The sequence below is a fragment of the Protopterus annectens genome, chromosome 5.part1 (genome assembly GCF_019279795.1).
Source record: "Protopterus annectens isolate FY-2018-M chromosome 5.part1, PAN1.0, whole genome shotgun sequence".
Classification (NCBI taxonomy): Eukaryota; Metazoa; Chordata; order Ceratodontiformes; family Protopteridae; genus Protopterus; species Protopterus annectens.
The window spans coordinates 411402111-411422817 of record NC_056736.1 but is presented as its reverse complement, the minus strand read 5'-3'; the positions used below and the strand labels follow the sequence as shown (position 1 = coordinate 411422817).

The 20707-nt window shown below is 44.4% G+C and overlaps 1 protein-coding gene across 1 annotated transcript in view; it reads right to left on the bottom strand.

The window, feature by feature from the left end:
• The window catches only part of LOC122803174 (lysosome membrane protein 2-like), a 476872-nt gene extending 456533 nt beyond the window's left edge, over positions 1–20339 (bottom strand). The window contains exon 1 of the mRNA XM_044072789.1: positions 19917–20339. Coding sequence (XP_043928724.1) covers positions 19917–20339 — 423 coding nt within the window. The remainder of the gene's footprint in view (positions 1–19916) is intronic.
• Between the last annotated feature and the right edge of the window lie 368 nt (positions 20340–20707).

Below are 20707 nucleotides of genomic sequence, written 5' to 3'. Positions count from 1 at the left end.
CCATCAATGCGCACAGTTATCCTGCCAATACACCCCTTGTCACCACTGTCCCTAGGTGATGGACAGCATACAGTGGGCATTGACCAGGGTAATGTGGTATCTGTGGCACATGCCTCCCCACACAGCAGCCATGGGCATGGCCCAGAGATGGTACCACACAGACAGATGTCCAGGGGTTCTCGTGGGAGCATCCATGGGCGTACTGCCCCTGTCAGACGTGCCCACAGAGGTCTTACAACCTCAGCTATGTTTCGGACTGTCATGCAGGCACAGTCACGTATGGAACGGTACACCAGACAGGGACTGAGGGAGCTGGCAGCATGTCACACAGCCATGACTGACAGTATGCGTGACATTGCGGCTGCCATCCGTGATTTCACCGATGTCATAGACAGACGTTGTGGGGACATATTAGACCGGTTCCACAACTACATGTCCATGAGCCAGGACGATGGTGGGCGGTTGAGGCGACGACGTGGCTGTATGCCAGCAACAGCAGCAGCTGGCAGTCGCCACGGCGACAACAGGGCGCGGCCGCCCCGTAGTGCCAGCAGCAGCCCCAGCAATGCTGGGTCTGTGCTGTCATCAGACCGCCCCAGGAGACCACGCACGTGGCTCTGGCCAGGCCCGACAGGGATCTGTGTCCAGTCAATGAACACCTGCTTCTGATGACAGTACCCAGTCTGGGTTGGTACTGGATACGGTCCGTAGCACCCTGCAAGGCACAGGTACCGTGTCCGTGGCCAGAGACACTGATCTGTATGACCTGGCAGGTACAGTCTGTGGCTGTCCACAAACACCAGTATATGGCAGCCATGAGGTGGAACTGTGTGCATCCATACACACATGCAAATTGACAACACCTAGGGCTACCGCATACATGCACACACTGCATCAACATTGCCCCACCTTCTACTGCTGTCCCTCACCAACACGCATACACATACATGTCAATTGGTGGTATGGGTGGCTGACTCAGGCATACCAGGTTCACACCCTGTGCATATGATGAAACTGTGCCACCTCCTGCAATCTGTAACAACTGTGCATGTACAGGTTAACATGTTGCTGATGCACAGGGTGACCACATAGATGTGTAGTAATAGTATCATGTTGTTAACAGTACTGTGTGCTGAATTAATTGTGGGTATATCACAGCATGCCTGATGCAGTAAGTGTGTGATTGTCATGTCCTGTTGTCTACACCCATGATAAGTACCATAGTGTATCATCTGCACATGTTGGCATACTGGTGGTAATGATGTCAACAGAAGGCTACATACATAGGTAGCACAGGGGATAGGGTAATGAATGTAGTAATACATAATGATGGACATGTAAATTGCAAGTGGCATGTTGCCCACACTAGACTCTGCGTTGCAGATGTTTGAGGATGTTGATATGTATGCAGTACTACACGACTGGTACAGGACACACAGGAGCACCCTAGCACTGCATGCTCACATCCCATACCATGCTAGACAGCCCCAACACACATAACTAACTGTCACAGGAGGGAGAGTCCCCATATATGTCAGGGATACTGTGGTGGCAGGCCAGGGAGCATACATCCTACTAAGTATGGAACCACTGAGTGAAGGCTCAGTGTCTGTTAATTGACATGTGTATTACTGCAGGTATGAGCACATGGGTTTCTATCCAGTTATTGTACATCCTGACAGTACATGCATGGTCTGTACACTTGTGTGCACTGAGACTGGACCCTAGCCATCTGACCTGTGTATTTCCATGTACATGTGCATAGTGCCTGCATATTTGCAGTGTTACCTACTGGAACTGGTACAGCTTGTTTGTTGTACAATGGACTACATGCAGCCCTGTTTACTGTATCTTTGTTTGCATGCATGTTTGCTTGCAATTACCCTGGAATACTGATCACACCTGCAATGCATAGTTATAGAGCTTCTGTGGACTCCTAGTGCCATCTGCATAGCCTACTATATGTATGTCCATGTCCCACTTGACAGGTTGTCACTGTTTGTCCTGTTCACATGTACATTGCCTGTGACACAGTGCATATGACCTGCCTGGCATGTGTCCATGTGAGCAGTCATATATGCTACTGCTAACTAATCACAGGCACTACACCTTCACACATTCATCTTCTGTTGAACTACCTGCTTTGCTAGGGACGGCCTGCACCTGTCACCCTGGCCTTTCAGATATTGGCAAAGGCTCTTGCTACCCCATAGTGCCTATGTTAGGCAGGGCTCAAATGACAAACCCACCTTCATAGGTATCACAAGGGATAAGACACTAAGAGCAATGCTACCCAACGCCAGATGTCTAAACCTCCAGATGCATGCACCCAAAACACTCCTTGGCATGGAAAACATTGATATCTGTGCAGTAACAGATGCCTGGTTCAGGGCTACTGAGAGCACACCAGCACTACGGGTGTAACCGGTTGATTTCTTTGAAACAGTCACCAAGGCCATTGCCGAGGGGAAGGTGGTTCACACAGCCTACCTGGACCTTGCAAAAGCCTTCGCAACAATACCTAACTTGGGCATTCTAGGGAAGCTCACCAGCTTAAATATAAGCCCCTATGTCACTAGATGGATTGCACAGTGGCTCAAGGACAGAACCCACATGGTTAGCATTGCTGGAGCCATGCCAGACCCCATAACAGTTACGGGTTGTGTCCCACAAGGCTCAGTCCTGGGACCCTCTTGTTTGGTATATATTTATTGGAGGTACAGGCCAACACGGATGGACTGTGGCTGTCCAAATATGCAGATGACTGCAGACTGGCCACCATAATCGACTCTCCAGCTGACACAAGCATCTTCCAAAGGGGCATCATAGCAACAGACAACTTGTGCCAGAGCCATGGCCGTCTGCTGAACAGTGTTTAGAAGGGGAATGTGCATCCTGTAGTCTGTTCACCTAGTTGCCAAAAGGGACATTGTACTCACACACACTAACCCCCTCAGCCAAAACACACACTTGCCAATTGCAGGATTCAAACCCCTATCTGACTATGTTATGACACTTGAGACGGACGCATTAGCAGAGCACGCTATTTGCATTACTGGGAGTTTTCCCTTCCCCTGCTATACTTATAGAGTGCTGACATCATCAGTGTTTAGAAAAGGGAATGGGCATCCTGTAGTCTGTTCACCTAGTTGCCAAAATGGACATAACCTTCACACACACTAACCCCCCTCAGACAGTCACACACACTTGTCATTCACAGGATCCAAACCCCTACCTAACTATGTTATGACGCTTGAGACAGACGCATTAGCAGAGCACACTATTCGCATTACTGGGAGTTTTCCCTTCTCCTGCTATACTTATAGAGTGCTGACATCATCAGTGTTTAGAAAAGGGAATGAGCATCCTGTAGTCTGTTCACCTAGTTGCCAAAAGGGACATTGTCCTCACACACACTAACCCCCCTCAGCCAAAAACACACACTTGCCAATTGCAGGATTCAAACCCCTATCTGACTATGTTATGACACTTGAGACGGACGCATTAGCAGAGCACGCTATTTGCATTACTGGGAGTTTTCCCTTCCCCTGCTATACTTATAGAGTGCTGACATCATCAGTGTTTAGAAAAGGGAATGGGCATCCTGTAGTCTGTTCACCTAGTTGCCAAAATGGACATAACCTTCACACACACACTAATCCCCCTCAGACAGTCACACACACTTGTCATTCACAGGATTCAAACCCCTACCTAACTATGTTATGACACTTGAGACGGACGCATTAGCAGAGCATGCTATTCGCATTACTGGGAGGTTTCTTTTCTCCTGCTGTACTTATAGGGTGCTGACATCATCGGTGTTTAGAAAGGGAATGTGCATCCTGTAGTGTCTTATCCTATTTGCCAAAAGGGACATTTCCCTCACACACAAACCCCCTCAGACAAACACACACACTTGCCATTCGCAGGATTCAAACCCCTACCTAACTATGTTATGACACTTGAGACGGACGCATTAGCAGAGCGTGCTATTCGCATTATTGGGAGGTTTCTTTTCTCCTGCTGTACTTATAGGGTGCTGACATCATCGGTGTTTAGAAAGGGAATGTGCATCCTGTAGTGTCTTATCCTATTTGCCAAAAGGGACATTTCCCTCATACACACAAACCCCCCTCAGACAAACACACACACTTGCTATTCGCAGGATTCAAACCCCTTCCTAACTATGGTATGACACTTGAGACAGATGCATTAGCAGAGTGCGCTATTCGCATTACTGGGAGGTTTCTTTTCTCCTGCTGTACTTATAGGGTGCTGACATCATCGGTGTTTAGAAAGGGAATGTGCATCCTGTAGTGTCTTATCCTATTTGCCAAAAGGGACATTTCCCTCACACACACACCAACCCCACTCACACACACACACTGAGCATTTGCAGGATTTGAAACCCCTACCTAACTATGTTATGACACTTGAGACGGACGCATTAGCGGAGCACACTATTCGGATTACTGGGAAGTTTCTTTTCTCCTGCTGTACTTATAGGGTGCTGACATCATCTGTGTTTAGAAAGGGGAATGTGCATCCTGTGGGGAGGCAGACACCAAGCACACTATGGCTAAGCTGTCATTCCCTAGGGCAAACAGCCTAGTGTTGACCTCTACACCAATATGTTTAATTGTCAAATGCACATTATTTGTTGCTGATAGACTGTTTGCATATCTTTATTGCCATAGCATTCCCTGTTTGTATGAACAACTTGTGCATCTGTGGAAAATGTTTGCACATGGGAGGGATCCACTATATCACGTATGTCTCTGTAGTCATTTAACTGTGTGCACTGGGCAGACTGCTGTAATGTGGTTGGTTCCTGGCATAACACATAACAATACCAGATATGTCTGTCCAACTGCTAAACCGAGATTTGGCCCAAGTGTGTGAGCATGCCCAGTTCAGCCTTCCCATGGCATGTTGTCAAAGTGTGTGAGCATGCCCAGTGTGAGAATTCCATATGTTGGACTCTGCAGCCCACCACATTTGTGGATGTGTGTGAACTTCAACAACTATCACCCGTTTATGGTTGTGTGTTGTGTGTCATGTTGTGTAGTTACTGTACAACTGCTTTGTGTGTGAACACAACAGGATTATACTGTGCCTGCAGTGTTTGCATGGGATACTTTGCATACAGTTGTCAACATCCTTTCACACTGACCTAACACTGTAGTACTGTATAGTGTACTGGTAGTACTTTGACTGTGGTGGACAGTATCCTGGGCTTTACTGCTATCACTGCTTTATATTTCGATAGTGGGCACAACAGCCTGGTTAGGGGCCAGTTGTGTACATCTGACCATGTTGCATTCTGTTCAGATATGAACTACTTAAACCAGGCTTGTCCAACATTGGTAGTGTATTCCACAACATAGGTGTACAATTGCAAACACTAGCGATGTGCCCTAGTCCATGTCTAATGCTAGTTGGAGAGTGTGTTTGTCTTTCAACACACATTGTAAGAGGAGTTTGCCATGACATATGTCATGGTTAGTATACTGTGCCTTTGTCTACCTGTGATATGTCCATGATACCCAGGATAAATCTACCATCTCCCGTCCATCCATCAGGATTCCTATTGAGGAAGATTGATAAGTGACTCTATGGGTAGCCTGTGCTAGGGGTTCACTCATGGGTGGGAGTGGCTTCTGTGTTATGGATCACGCAGTACAGCTTGTCCTATGTAAGTCAGTGCTGGGATTCAGGTCTCTCATGTGCATAGCTCACTGCCATTCAGATTGTACAAGGTGCAGCATGTTTATTGATGCCAGCAACACAGGCAACACATGGCATCTGTGCAGGCTGTTTGATACTCCTGATGAGGTACTGTTGGGGACTTTACGGTTGATGGAGGTGCCTGCTGAGGTACATCCCACAGGGGCTATTGTAGTCGATTGTACCACTGATGAAGGATGACTGCAGAGCCACAATGACCTCCCCTTATCTAGATCTGACAGCCTTCATGATTAGGTGGGTATATGGTATGTTTCTGTAAACACTACAGCACATGTTTGTCCAATGCAGGATATCTATCACCCTGTGTCCCCAGGTCTCTCATTACATGTTAACTACATAATGGGTTAACACCTATGTGGTAATTGGTGGGCACTTACTGTATATCCACGGGGGTTGACTATACACGTTTCTGCACTTAGCTTGCTGACATGGCTATGGCACCAGTTGTCTGTTTCTATGTGGCCCTTTTGTGGGATGCTTGTGTCAGCTGGTGGATCATATGTGGTGAGCAGTTTGTAGTCCTCTGCAAACATGTTCGGACACAGTCCTTCCATGTTTGCCTGTACCTATGGGACATATATACCAGACGAGGGAGATACCAGGACAAAGCCTTGTGGGATGCCAGTTATATCTGGTTTGTAGTCTGGCATGGCTGCAGCATGTCTGACTATGTCTGTTCTGTCCTTGGTCTGGTTTGCAACCCCTCTACTGACATGTGGGTTTATATTTAAGCTGGTGAGCCTATCTATACTGAACATGTAGAGTATTGTATAGAAGCCTTTGCAAGGTCCAGATACACTGTGTGGAGCACATTGCCCTCATCAATGACCTTAATGACTGTTTCAATTGAGTCAAACATGGTTAGGGGCAGGATCTGCACTTGAGAAGGCCACACTGGGTTGGGTCCGGTGTCAGTAGGTCCCCAACATCTTTATGTCTGTGGCACATGCTGATCCTTTCCATAGCTGTGCAAACCGAGCTTCTCAGGATTCTGGGGTAGTACTGTTCAGTATCCATTCAGGCAACACCTTTGTTGAGAAGGACCACTGTTGTTGTACACTGCTCTTTGGGTACATATTCTGTGGTAAGGCTGACATTGAGCAGTAGTGTGGTTTGGCATTCCATTCATCTTGGAGTCCATGTTGCACTAAGCCCAGGACACCATCTCATACCATTGCTGCTGTGTGTTTTGCTTTGTAGATGTTGGCTGTTACCTCAGCATCTGCAATGTCAGGGGGCCAGCAGTCTGCTGGGATAGATATTCTGCATTCGGGGGTTTGCACTGCACCTGTCAGGATGTATGTTGGCAATATGTGTGTGTGTTTGTGATATTTGTGTGATTCAGGGCATATCTGTGAATTCTCAACATGGTTCCTACCATCAGTTGTGTAAGCCTTGGGATTATCCTTAGTGTCCTGTACAATTTGTATCTACATAGGTTCATAGGTTCATACTAGGCTATCCACCCTGGGCATTTGTTAGCCTAGCCAGAGTGTGTGTGGCTTTTGACACCCCTTGCTATGTGAATATTATGGCCATTTATGATTTGCTTTGCTGTGCCTCTGTCTGGACATGACACAGTGAAGACCCCCAGTGTAACTCTACAATCATCCATCCACTTGGCAAGATTCCTGTTGAACAGTGTCAGTGAGGGGCTCTGCCTAACATGGAGTGGGATTCTGGTCCAGGGTGTGGGGAGCCTCTGGATTATGTATCTGTCCCACCGGCACATCCTATTTCATTATTTGTTGAGGTTGACATCTCTCACTCTCACAGCTCCAATGGATATGTGTTTTCTGGGGTGGAGCATGTCCATTACTCCTGTGTTGGGCATGGCCTCCTACAACAGGCATGCAATGCCTCTGTGTGGTAGTATGTGACTGGATTCAGCTGGGGTGTCTACAGCCAGGCAGCATATGACATATATTTGAGACACTTTATCCTCTTGGTGAGGTACCTTTGAGGTCTTTCTAACTGCTGCAGGTGTCAGGTAAGGTACATCCCATATGAGGCATTGTACTAGATTATGGGTGTGATTAGAGAAAAGTATAGGGGCACAGTGACCTCTGTTGCCGTAGATGTGACTCCTTTCCTGATACGGTGTCAAATGTAGACAGTCTTCCTAGCCACATTGGCAATGTGGGTGTCACATAACAGGTTACTGTCCACTTGTGTCCCTAGGTCCCTGGTTACTCCTTCCATACATAATGGTTTACCACCTATGTGGTAATTTGTGGTACCTTGTTTGGTATTTGGTGGGACATTCATACTGTCCAGTGTCTTCAGGACGGTTGGGTGGGGTTATTGTGTGTGAGAGTGCGGTCTGTAGCATGCTACAGACTGCACAGCAGTCTTGCCTACAGTTAGTTGCACATGGGTGAACTCCACTGCCTTGTGTATTGTCAGTTACCTGGACGTATGGGTGTCTGTGCTGCCTATGGATACTCACCCTCCTTTTATGTTTTGTTCCAGGTTTTGGGGCCATGACACATGGTACGTGGTATAACCTGGTAGTGCTGGTGTGCTGTCAGGAGGCTTGCAGCAGGTTTCTGTCACTGCACAGACATCGATGTTCTCCATTCTGGGGATGGCCTCGGGAGCATGCATATTGGGGTGTACACATCTGGCATTGGTCAGCATTTCCCTTATGTTTCTTCCCACTTATGTTTTCTAGGGTGGTGGGTCAGTCTTTTCAGCCTTGCCTACAAAGGCTCTATGGAGGTGGCAAAGGCCTTATCCAATATTCAGACGCCCAGGGGTAACAGGTGCAGGCCATCCCAAGGACAGCTGCGTGGCTTGTCAAGCATGACATCCCAAGCAGACAGACATTGGATCCCCTTGGAATGACACCAGTAAGTGTGCCACTTGCTATGACTGATCATTCCGTGTTTGTACTGTGGCATTATTCTTGGTAAGGGTAGGATGCTGAGAATGGTGAGTGTCATACCGGCCTGGACTACATAATCAGATAGCTCATCTGTGTCTCTTTACATGTAGTCTAGGGCGGTACATCTCAGGTCATTCACACCAGCATGGACTATGACTGCATCATATTTCTACTTGCTTTGGAGTGACCTACATATTTCTGTTATGTGGCATATTGTGGCAGCCTACAGGCAGCTTACTGTACCCTTTCCCTTGTTCAGTCTGGTGTGCGGGACAGCAGTGTGTCTGACTATGGAGTCACCTATTACAACTGTATCAGGCATGTTGTTTCTCCTTCTGGCATGTGACTGTTTGGCACACCAGCTTTGTGTTCTATGTGTTGCATGTGCTATGTTTGGAGGCTGTTTGATTGGGTGTCTGCTTTAGAGGCCTCTGTTGGTGTGCTATGTTTGTGATTTCTGCCTCCGGGAATGTTTTTCTGTGTTTATGTGTTTGGTTTGCAGTTGTGATAGGTCTATGTGGGAATGTGTTTGTGGTGTGTGTGGTTACCTTCTCCTACTGACTTGTTTTGGGAGTACTGAGTTGAGGGAGCTCAGCCTCCAGTTTGGATGGATGGTTGCATCTCTCACATATATTTGTATTTCTTGGGTGGAGTTGGGTGTTGTCTGTGTACTTGGGGCAGGTGTAACATTGCCTCAGGATTCACAGATTCCACTTGTTGTGGCTGGCCTTAGTGGATTGCATGTGTGGACAGATTTTATTGCCATACTACTGATCAGTAATTACTTCATTGTTCATGTTTGCTCTATCATGTAGTAGCTTCCTCATTCTCTTGCATGTTTTGGTTATGGCTGGTGTCCACCATGCCAGATTTAGGCACTGTGTCTTGTTTTAATTTAGGACTGCATAATCCAAGCATTCCTGGCAGTGTTCATGGAATGGCTGTATTACAGGTTCTGAGGTGTGGCCCATATTTTGCACCTGCACTGGACCTTTAATGGATTCCACATCAGTTTGGAGGAGTGCAAATATTGCTTAGCACATGTTTTCCACTGTGGTTTTCCGGCCAGGGACTGTGGTCAGGATTTGTATATCCAGTGTGATTACTCTATGGTCTGGTTTTACCAGTGAGCAATACACTTCTCATCTTGACATCCCGTACCCATGTTGCTGATTATCACATCCAGTATGCTTACCCCTCTTGTGGGAGTGGTACGTTGTTCCTGGGCCTTTTGGTTTGTGGATTCTATGAACTTTTGTCCTACACTGTTGGAGCTGGTATAATGCTCCCAGTCTATGTCTGGGTATTTGCAGTCGCCCAATATAATGTGGTTTGGAGGACTTGATATATTCATGTATTCCAGCATAGGCCAGATGCAGTTCCTGGTGTTGGGGCAGTAGTCTGTAGCAGGCTATAAACTGGGGGGCAGTTTTAGCCACTGTTACTTGAGCATGGCTAGTCCATGCTGCTTTTTGTGGTGGTACCAACATGGGGGTGTGGTTATCCTTGACAATTCTTGCTAGTCACCCTCCCTTTGTAGCTTGTTCCAAGTTTTGAGGCTGTACAGCACAGTATGAGGTGTAACCTGGTAGTGTTAGGGTGCTGTTGTGAGCCTTGCCTCAGTTTTCTGTTACAGCACAGTTATCAACATTCTCCATACTGGGTGAGTTTAGACTGCATGCATCTTGCTGTTTCAACTTATCCCTTATCTTATTCTTATCCGTTCTGGTACCTATGGAGATAGGTTTGTGTTTTGAGCCTTACCTATTCAGGGCACACTGTGCGTGACAACAGCCTTTGCCAGTATCCATACGGCCTGCACTGATAGGTGCACGCCAGTCCTAGCAGGTGGTGCATCATGTCATGCTCAGCATGTCATCCCAGACTGGCACACATTGGGTCCCCTTTGACTAACTGCGATACTTCAGTCAATTGTTGCACTTGATCATCTCGTTGTCATGTTGTGGCATGCTGCTTGGTGAGGGTAGGATGTTATTCAGGGTCCTCAGGTGTGCATATAGTGCTTGGTGTTACATTACTTAACACATAGCATTCATGCCTCAGGTGGTGCTGCAGGGCTGCCTCTGTCGGATGCGCATATTACACTTCCCTGTACATGTTTGAGAGCAGGTTGTGTCACGTTAGGCATCCCTGTTACTATATGAGTGAGTCAGAGAGGGGTATCATTCCCAAGGTTCCTACTGAGCCAATGTATGTGCTATGCGTTGCCTCTTTGCCAAGGCCAGGGCATACTGGGCACGCCTCCTTCTGCCTACTGGGGCAGGCTCAGGTTGTTCCTCCTCCGAGTCACGCTGTGCCTGTGATGGCCTTGGCAATGGTGGGGGCTGTTTGGCCCAGCCCTATGCTGGTCCTGCTGCAGCTGTTTTCGCAAGATCATATTATGTAGCATAGCACATACCATGACAATTTGGGTACATGTAGTTGGTGTGTACTGCAAGGCTCCACCAGATGTGTCCAGACACCGGAATCGTGACTTGAGCAGCCCAAACACACGCTCTATTACATTACGTGTTTGTGCGTGTGCCTTATTATGGGGTTCCTGTTCAGGTGTGTGTGCATTTCTGATGGGTGTCATCAGCCACGGCTCCAGTGCATAACCTGCATCCCCCACTAGGTGTCCGTGCGGGATGTCCCCATTGGCAAATGTCTGGTACAGCTGCGTCAAATGCCAGATGTGGGAATCGTGGTAGCTCCCAGGACAGCCAGCACACACATTCATTATTATGCCCTGGGCATCACACATGACCTGGCAGTTGATGGAGGGGAAGCCCTTGCGGTTGATGTATGCCCTACCCCGCTCACCGGCTGGTGCTTTGATGCGTATGTGCGTGCAGTCTATTGCACCCACTACCTCAGGGTATTCCGCTATTTGCTGGAAGAGACGCATATTGCTGGCCAATACCTCACGGGCATTGGGGAAATATACATGATCACCGACATGTGCTGACATGGCATCCAGGAACTGGTGCAGTACCCTGGAAGCTGATGCCTGTGATATCCCCATCATATCGCCAGTTGGTCTCTGGAAAGTACCTGTTGCTAGTATTCTTAGGCCAACACATACCTTGGTTTCCACTGGGATGGGTTCCCCTCTGTTGGTTCTGTGTGTGAGGCGTGGCCTGCACAGCTCCACTATTTGCTGCAGGAGGTCTCTGTCCACTCTATAGCGCTCTACTATCTCCAGCTCATGTAACCCGTGGTAGGTGACCCTGGGCCTGTACACTCTTCTCCGTCTCCTCACTGCGGGTTGTCTGGCACCATCTGCATTGTCACCACCCTCAGCAAGTTGCCTATGTCTCATTATGACAGCTATGGCAGCCCCTAGCATTTCTGCTCTGCATTCAGCTTTTTCAGTTTTCACTTCTGATAACTTAACTCCTGTCTTGCAGTGTCTCTTGAGAGAAACATTCTGCACTGCTGTTTGCAGAGTTTTAAGTGCTGGGCTGGGCTAGTATTCTGCCTGTGTAATTGCCTGCATCTAATTGTTTTCACCTGCTAGCTCCAGCAGTATTCCCTGCTAACTTCCTACTACATCTGTTGCTTCCTTTTTCCTTTTTGTTTCCTCAGGGTGGAGCCGTGTGCAAACCAGCAGAAACACGCTCACAGTGGCTTACACGCGCACACATACTTACACAGTTCAGAATCTGCTTATTCGGTTTTAAACGCGTGCACGCCCGTGCAAACGGTGTTAAACATCTCCCAACATGCTCCCACATGTTCAGTCTGCCTTACACGCGCGCACACTGCCTTACAGCGCCAAGACATTGCCTTACTCGGCAAGACACTGCCTTACTGGCTGGTGGCAAGCATGCGCAAGATACACGCCCAGCAAGAAACTTTGGTGTAGGCAACAGTGTACACCTTCCATTTCTTGACTTTCTCATGTTTACTTAGTGGCACACCTCTTTCCTTGATATCTGTCTGACATCTGTCATGTAACTCTAACCTCCAATGAACTGCATCTCTTTCTACCATTCCCCCCTGTGATGTCACCTATCTCCTACTCTGTTCCTCCCCTTATGTAACTCTTACACTACTCAGAATGTGCTCATTTGCTATGTGACAGTGGAATTCAGTATCCTTACACTCATTTGCATCAGATTGCCTACTAATGCTTAGTTACATCTCTTAGACTCAGCTTCCCCCCTTAGCAACCACTACACGGTGGCCATGTTGGTTTTGCTCTGCTGGTCCCTGCATTGACATTCCATGTATTGCATAAAACCTACATTTGTAGGTTTAAAACCTTCGTTTTTATGTTCTATGCAGCGCAGCCGTTTTGGGGCTGCGCTGGTTTAAACATCGGCAATCGCCCGAAAAAAAATCATATTTTTAATATATTTGCATGGGGTTACCTTGCCAATGGCCACATATTTGGCCATTGGCATGCTGCCTGTCACATATGCACCCTTTATTTGGAGCTGACATGGCTCCATTGCCGTGTTTGCAGAAACGTACTCAGTTGTCAACTGAGTACATTTCTGCAGCTAAAACGGCTCTTACACGGGCTGTTCTAGGCTTCCTGGATCGCTAATCAGCCTCATTTGCATGCTATTCGGCTGCAAGTGAGGTGATTAGCTTATCCACGCCCACTCCGTGTAAGAGCCATTTTAGCTTGACTCTTACACGGACTTTGGGCTGTTCCTGGATCGCGAAGGCTGCATGGAGTCTTACACTACTCTTAGACTCCGTGCAAGCCTTCGTGAATCCGGCCCTATGTTTTTTTACAAAGTATGAATGTTAGTAGCATAATGGGCAATAACTATCATTACATGTTTATGAATGTACAATGTAACTGTATCAACTGTACCACATGTAATTGTCCTGTTATTCTTTTTGTTTTGTTTTCATACCAGAAACATTTTAAATAAAAAGATATTTGATAAAAAAAAGACCATAATAAGCTTGATTATATCACCATCTTGTGGTGAAATGCAGTACATAAACTTGAAAGGGCATTCTAAGACTTTCACAATGTCACCTATTTAAAAGCTTATAAGAGAAACTAAAACAAGTATAAAAATGTGTAAAAAATTGTTTGTATTATAAATAAGAAATACAAAGTAATAAATAAATAATACCTTATAAATATTCAATAAAAAACTCTTTATTCCTCTGTTAAAAGATTCTATAGAGCAAACAAAGATATAAATAAATAAGTAGATGAAATGGAACAAAAATACAAAAATACAAAAACTAATATTCAAGGGCTTTATAATTTGGCAGCTCTTAATTTAAGAAGGGGGGTATTGAAATACAATCATTTAGCCCTGGCCACCTGTTAGCTTGCAAAGTTACTTGCCACCAGAGCTCTGTATATTCAATTGTTTCTTCCCATAGACCACCTCTTTTGTCCTTCTTCACCTTCTCTAATAGAAAAAATAAGTAGTTTGCATCCAAGCATTCTATTTGATGTTTATAAAGTGCATTTGTTTCTTTTTTATTCTGTACCTCGTATAAATGCTCATAAATTCTTCTTTTTAATTTACATTCCGTCTTTCCCACATAGAAAGCTTGACAGCACATACATTTTGCTAAATACACTATCCCTGTATCTTCACAGTTACTATATGTTTTGCCCTCTAATAACATTTTTCTACATTCCAAGTATATGGTCTCCTTGTTAAAAATGTATGAACATTGAGCACAATGCCCACATTTAAATGTTCCTTTTCTTCTCATATTATTACTTCCTGTTCTTGTCGTGACATTCCTTTCCAATAAATTCTTTAAGCTACTGGAGTTTTTGTAAACCCCTTTAACTTTTCCTTAGCTATTCTATCTAGGTCCATGATGGAAGGGAACCTGCCCAATCCCCTTTCTATTATACTTTTAACTAAGGTAGAACTTGCATTAAATTCTATAACCAGGGCTCTGTTGAAACCCTCATCCATTTTTACTTGTTGCTCAGTACTTTCCTCGTTACTACCTAAAACGAGGCAACATTTCCCCTCTCTTCCATCTAGGACTTCCTTCTCCACTTTCTCAATTAAAGTGCTTGGATAGTTTCTTTTCTTAAACATTTGATTCAAAATTTTCATTTCTTCCATAAAATCTTCATTATTATAGGTTCATAGGTAGGTACTAGGCTATTGGCCCAAGGGCCCACGCAAGCCCAGCAAACAAGATTCCCTGACCCACGCCACCCAAGAAAGCCACTTTCCTGTGCCACTGTCGAGCAGAGACACAGAAGTGATCCCCGGGGTGCACCTCCCATTACCCATCCACTCATCAAGAATTTTCCTGAAGAGTGGTAATGAAGAACTTTGCTTGACATAGATGGGTAGCCTGCTCCAGAGCATGGGAAGTCTCTGGGACAGGAATCCATCCCTCCAGCATGTCCCATCCACTGTGGTGACAAGGTCTGGGTCCCTAGAGCGTGTAGCTCAGAGGGATTGGGACTTCCCCAGGCACAGCATGTCCAACAGCTCTGTGTCTGACATAGCTCCACATGTTAGGCAGAGATCACCTGGGAGTAGGCAACATGCTATGGAGCAAAGCTGGAGTTTTTTGATATGGTCAGTGTAGGGCATTTGTTTGAGGCCAGCAGTCCTCTTTGTGAGGTACCTCTGCGGCCCTCCAGCTGCCGCAGATGTCCTGTGAGGTACATTCCAAAAGGGGTGCTGTACTCCACAATGGGTCCAACGAGTGTCAAGTAGAGGGGAACAATGACATCCTTTCCTCGATGAGAACCCCTCTATGAAGAGGTGTGCCATGCAGAAGGACTCCCAGATCACCATGGCGATGTGACTACCAAAGGAGAGACCAATGTCCACATGGGTCCCAAGGTCTCCCACCACACACTCGGTGCCAAGCAGACTGCTGCCTATGTGGTAGGTCATGGGCACAGAGTTTTTACCAAAGGGGATGACACTGCACTTCTTGGCACTGAGCCTGAGGCCACGGCTCTGACACCAGGCATCCGTCTCAGCGAGGCCCCTCTATAGGATGTCCACATCATTTGGGGACTTGACTATGGCTCCTAGTTTGCAGTCATCTGCAAACTTCATTAGCCAGAGGCCTTCTTTGTTAGCCTGTACTTCAGAGAAGTAGATACCAAACAGGAGAGGTCCCAGGATGGAACCCTGTGGTACTCCACTAGTCACTGCTTTGAGGTCAGATTTGGAGTCTGCAACTTCTACAGTGTGGGTTCTGTCAGTGAGCCAGTTGGCAACCCATCTTGTGACGTAGGGATTTATACCTAGTTTAGTCAGTTTAGCTATAATTCCAGAATGGGGGATAGTGTCAAAAGCCTTGGCGAGGTCAAGATAGGCTGTGTGAACCACCTTACCCTCATCTACAGCTTTGGTGACTGCTTCAAAGAAGTCAATCAGGTTCAGGAGGCATGATCTGCCTTTCACAAACCTGAACTGGATGGGATCCAGAGTTTGGAGGTTACCAATGTCTTTGTTTATAAGTTTCATGATGATACGTTCCATGGCCTTGCAGACCAGACTCGTCAGGCTAATAGGTCGATAGTTCCCGGGATCAGTGGTGGCTCCCCCTTTGTGGAGTGGGATAACTGTTGCTGTGCACCATTCAGTGGGCACAAAGCCTGATGCGAGGCTATTATTGAACATGGTGCTTAAGTGGGGAGCCAGTTCGTTCTGAAGTTCATGTAAAACGCAGCCTGGGATGTTGTCCAGTCCCATGGATGCTGTGTTTTTGGCTTTAGAGAGTGCAGCTTTTACCTGTGTAGTTGTGATTACAGGGACTCTGCATTCTTCCTGTATAGATATGGGCCCTTTAGAAGGTGAGGGGGAGAGAAAGTTAACACTGAACCTATCTGCCAGGATGTTGGCAATATCAGTTGGTTCTGTAATTTTCGTGCCATTGTGCTGTAACTCAGAGCAGATCTGGGTGTTGCCATCAAGATTCTTGACATAGCTATAGAATGCTTTGTGGTTGTCCTTAGAATTAGTGGCAATTTTGTTTTCATAGCTAACTTTGGAGGATCTTATAAGGGATCTCAGCTTCTTACTGAGGCTGAACAGGGAGCTCCTCCACTCATGGGATTTTACTCTCTTTTTCAACAGTTTCTTCCTTCTGTTGTACAGTTTGTATATGGCAGGGGACCACAAGATTGGCTTCCTTTTTTTGGAGGATAGCGTCTTGGTTCTTTTTGGGATAGCACGATCCATGCACTTGTGTAAGTGCTTATAGAGACTGCATTTGTGTAGGATTCAGCAGTTGTAACTGTATTGTCCATCTGCACGGGTGTCATGAAGTTCACCACTTCTGTCTTAAGAAGCATGAAGTTGGCTTTGGAGAATTTTTTACCATGGTTTCCTTAATGGGGGGTGGGGGCGGGATGTGGATATCAAGGGCAATTAGCTTATGGTCGGATTGGACCAACGAGGAGTTGACTTCAGGTGTAGAACACCAGTCACTCATGTTGGTAATGACTAGGTCTAGGATACGGTTGCCCCTGGTTCTATTAGCTTTCCCTCTCTAGTTAGTTGCTCCCAATACCTTGGCTCCCTTACCAATTTTCTCCAATAAATTCCAGCCCCCTCTTGCCTACTGTCTGTATCCCTAGTATAACCCTATTGGCAGAATCTCCTTTCTCCATTTCTGTGCTGCCTTAGTTCGTAGAATACTTTCCGCTACTTAATGAATATAAAATTCTGTATGATTATTGTTATTCTCCTTAAAAGTCAGCATCCAAAATCCCAGTCTGTCCTTATTTCTTGAGCTACCCCCATTTCATCCTCATCCCTTTCCACTTTGAATTATAGGTTTTTGCTTGTGCTACATATAGGAGCCTTAACTGTGTAGCTCTTCAATACCCCTTCAGATTGGGCAATCCTAATCCACCTTGTTCTACTGGAAGAGTCAGTTTATCCCCTTGACTCTTTCTGTCTTCCCCTCCCAGTCAAAATCCTTCAGCTCTTTATTAATTACTATCCACAATTTCTCCTCTGATTGATAACAATATGCTTGACCTGTCAAATAAGATTAAAGGGCTAAAAACATGGGTGCATCTTACACATATATAAGCACTCTCTTATTTATGAATGTGGGATGCTGGCAAATGCTTTTTTTGTGGTTATCCATGTCACACTCAGATTCTTCCCCTTTTTACAGTTTTCCACTATGACTATTTAATAGACAATTCTTTGTTCCATACAACTTTTATTGCTCTTTTGTTCTACTGCCATAACTGAGTTTTCTTCTAAATTGCTATAAACTCTGTTGGCATCAATTCCTGTGTAAAGTTTATACGTCGTCAGAAGGCAAGTAATTTGTCTATAATTTTAGGGTTGCTTGCATGTTCACTCTTAAGTAGGAGCATTGTTAGCCAGGTTTGAGTTTGTTTGGGTGCACATGTAAATAATTCTTACTCATGGCTAAATCTTCATGTAAAGATGTTACTACATTTTGCCAGAGATTAGGTACTGCATCTGGCCCTGGGTTTTCCATTTAGGAGCTTTTCTTAATTTTGTTTCAGTTTCTCTGACCATTACTTCACCCCATTTCATATCCTGTACATTCGAACTATTCTTTCTTTTACTACTTTTATCAATTCAACATCATGTTCCATAGGATCTGCATAGATATCTTTCCAAAATATGTCTGTTTCTTCTTTTTGTTTTCAGGTGGGGGGGTTGTTTTAATTCCTTTGGCCTTGTTTCCAAATTCTCTATAAAACATTTTGGTTCATCATTAAATTGCTTATTTTGCACTTTTCCTTTATATCTATGTACATATCTTCTAAGATTTTCTGCCTGTGCTGATATCTTTGATGTACATATTAAACATATTAGATGTCATTCAGGATGATCTAATGTATTGCCCCCTAACCAAATTTCTTTTCTGGTGTGCGGGGTGTGCACTATTATAGTGCAAATAAGAATTTGAGTAAGTAGTTTTCCTATACACTTTTGAATGAAATTTATTGTCCTTCTTATATATCTCTATGTCTAAACAATTTAATTTTTCATCATCTATTTTATGTGTAAACTCCAAAAAAAAACATACTTTTACTCAAAAACTCAATAAAATTACCAATTTCTTCCTTTGGTGCCTTCCAAAAAATACAAATATCATCCAGAAATCTCTTGTATAATGACCATTTTGAACTAAATATAGAATCAAGCACCCATTTTTCTTCCCATTTCACTAGAATCAAATTTGCTTATGTTGGGGCGCAAGCTGCGCCCATAGCTACACCCTTAATTTGGTGGAAATGCTCCCCTTTAAAGTAAAAAAAAAATTATACTTTAAAACTAAATCCAACAACTGTATGATCACCATGCACTCATCACGTGTTAAGCTGCCATCCTCAAAAATTAATTCCTCTAACATTACCTTTCCTTCCTCCAGTGTAATGCAGGAAAATAGGTCCACAACATCAATGGTAAGATAGTACATATTGTCCGTATATAAATCCTGTTTCACACTCCTTAAAAAATCCCAGGAATCTCTAAGAATATTATTACGTTTTAACCATATATTTTTCAACTTGGAGTCTATTTTGCAAGGGGTAAGGTTTTTGACCCTTCTGCTGAAACAATTGGTCTCAATGGTGGATCCATCCCATTCTTGTGTACTTTAGGGATCCCAAATATAGTGGGTATTCTTGGTTTTTCACTTTCAGATACCCCAACATTTTATTGTCAATGAGACCTTCTGTGTATAAGTCCTCGAGGACTGTATCTATCCTTGCTTAGGCTATGTTAATTTCGTTCTTAGAGCTACTATTGTACCTATTGGGGTCTCTAAGAATTTAATTAATTTTCCCTTCATACATAAGAGCATCCATTAAAACCATCCCACCCCCTTTGTCTGGTTTCATTATTCGTGTGTTTGTGTCCTTCCTTAGTTCCATTAAAAGTTTGTGTTCTCATCCATCTAAGTTTTTTTTTAAATCTAACTTTATTAAAATTATTTCTAATTTCATTTTCAACCAGACTCTCAAAATGTTTTATTTGAGGGTGTAAAGGGGGTTGTATGTGCTCTTTTTCACTAAATTACTGAGCCTTATAACCATATCACTGTTAAAAAGAAGTTGAAAATTAATCTTCCTTAAAAATACCTTAAAATCTAATAAAATCTTTGTAAGCTCTCCTTTAATCAGGGGTATGAATTTCATACCTCTGGATAACAAACTAAAATATTCATCATTCAATTTAATGGAACTAAAATTATATATACTAAAATCACCCTTAGTGAACCTAAAAGGACTGGAAATATCCTGTATAATATCTTCGTTTTCCAAATTGGGGCTTGTTAGTACCTCCCCTCCCCTTCTTGCTACCTCCTGAAAATTTGAATAATACTGGTTTTGTTGGAAATCACCTTTGTTCCAGAGTCTTTCAGATCTCCTTAATGGGGGATAATCGTTAAAATCTTCCAGGTTACCTACTTCATCACTTACCCTTGGATATTCATTATGTATTTCTTCTTCTCTACAACTTGCCTGTTCACTCACCCAAAATCTAGGCCTAGACCTAGGCATAGAGTAACTAGTGTTGTTCTTGTACTCTACCAAATCCCTTTCAAGTTTTTTAATTTTCCTTTGCACTAATTCACTACATTGGTCATCAATACCTTTCCTAATCTTGTAATATTTCTCTCTTTCTTCCACAATTCCAAACATAAGGTCATCCTGAATACTGTCATTTAACATATCTATCTCTTTCAATAAGTCACATTTTACTCTATTGTTTTCTTCAATCATGCTTTTCAAAGTTTCCAGCCCACACCTGTTAAAAATAACAATTAATTCCTTGGGACAACATTGTTTGGATATTTGCATACCCTGAGCCCCTTGGGAACAATATTCTCAAAAACACATTAATTTAGATAGCTATTTTCAATGTCCAAAGTTTTATATTTAAACAACAATTTCTCAAACTTGCCTAGCTGGTTCTTGTATGAATCAGCTGTTGGCTTAGGTTTAATGTTTTTCTCTTTAAAATTAATAGAAAAACTAACCTGAAGCCATTCTTTGAGATTAAAGTCATTGCAGTCCGTATTTTGAGCTGATGAATGCACATCCTGCCCAAGCTGAAGAGATGGGCTAGTATTAGGTCTGAATTGTCCTCT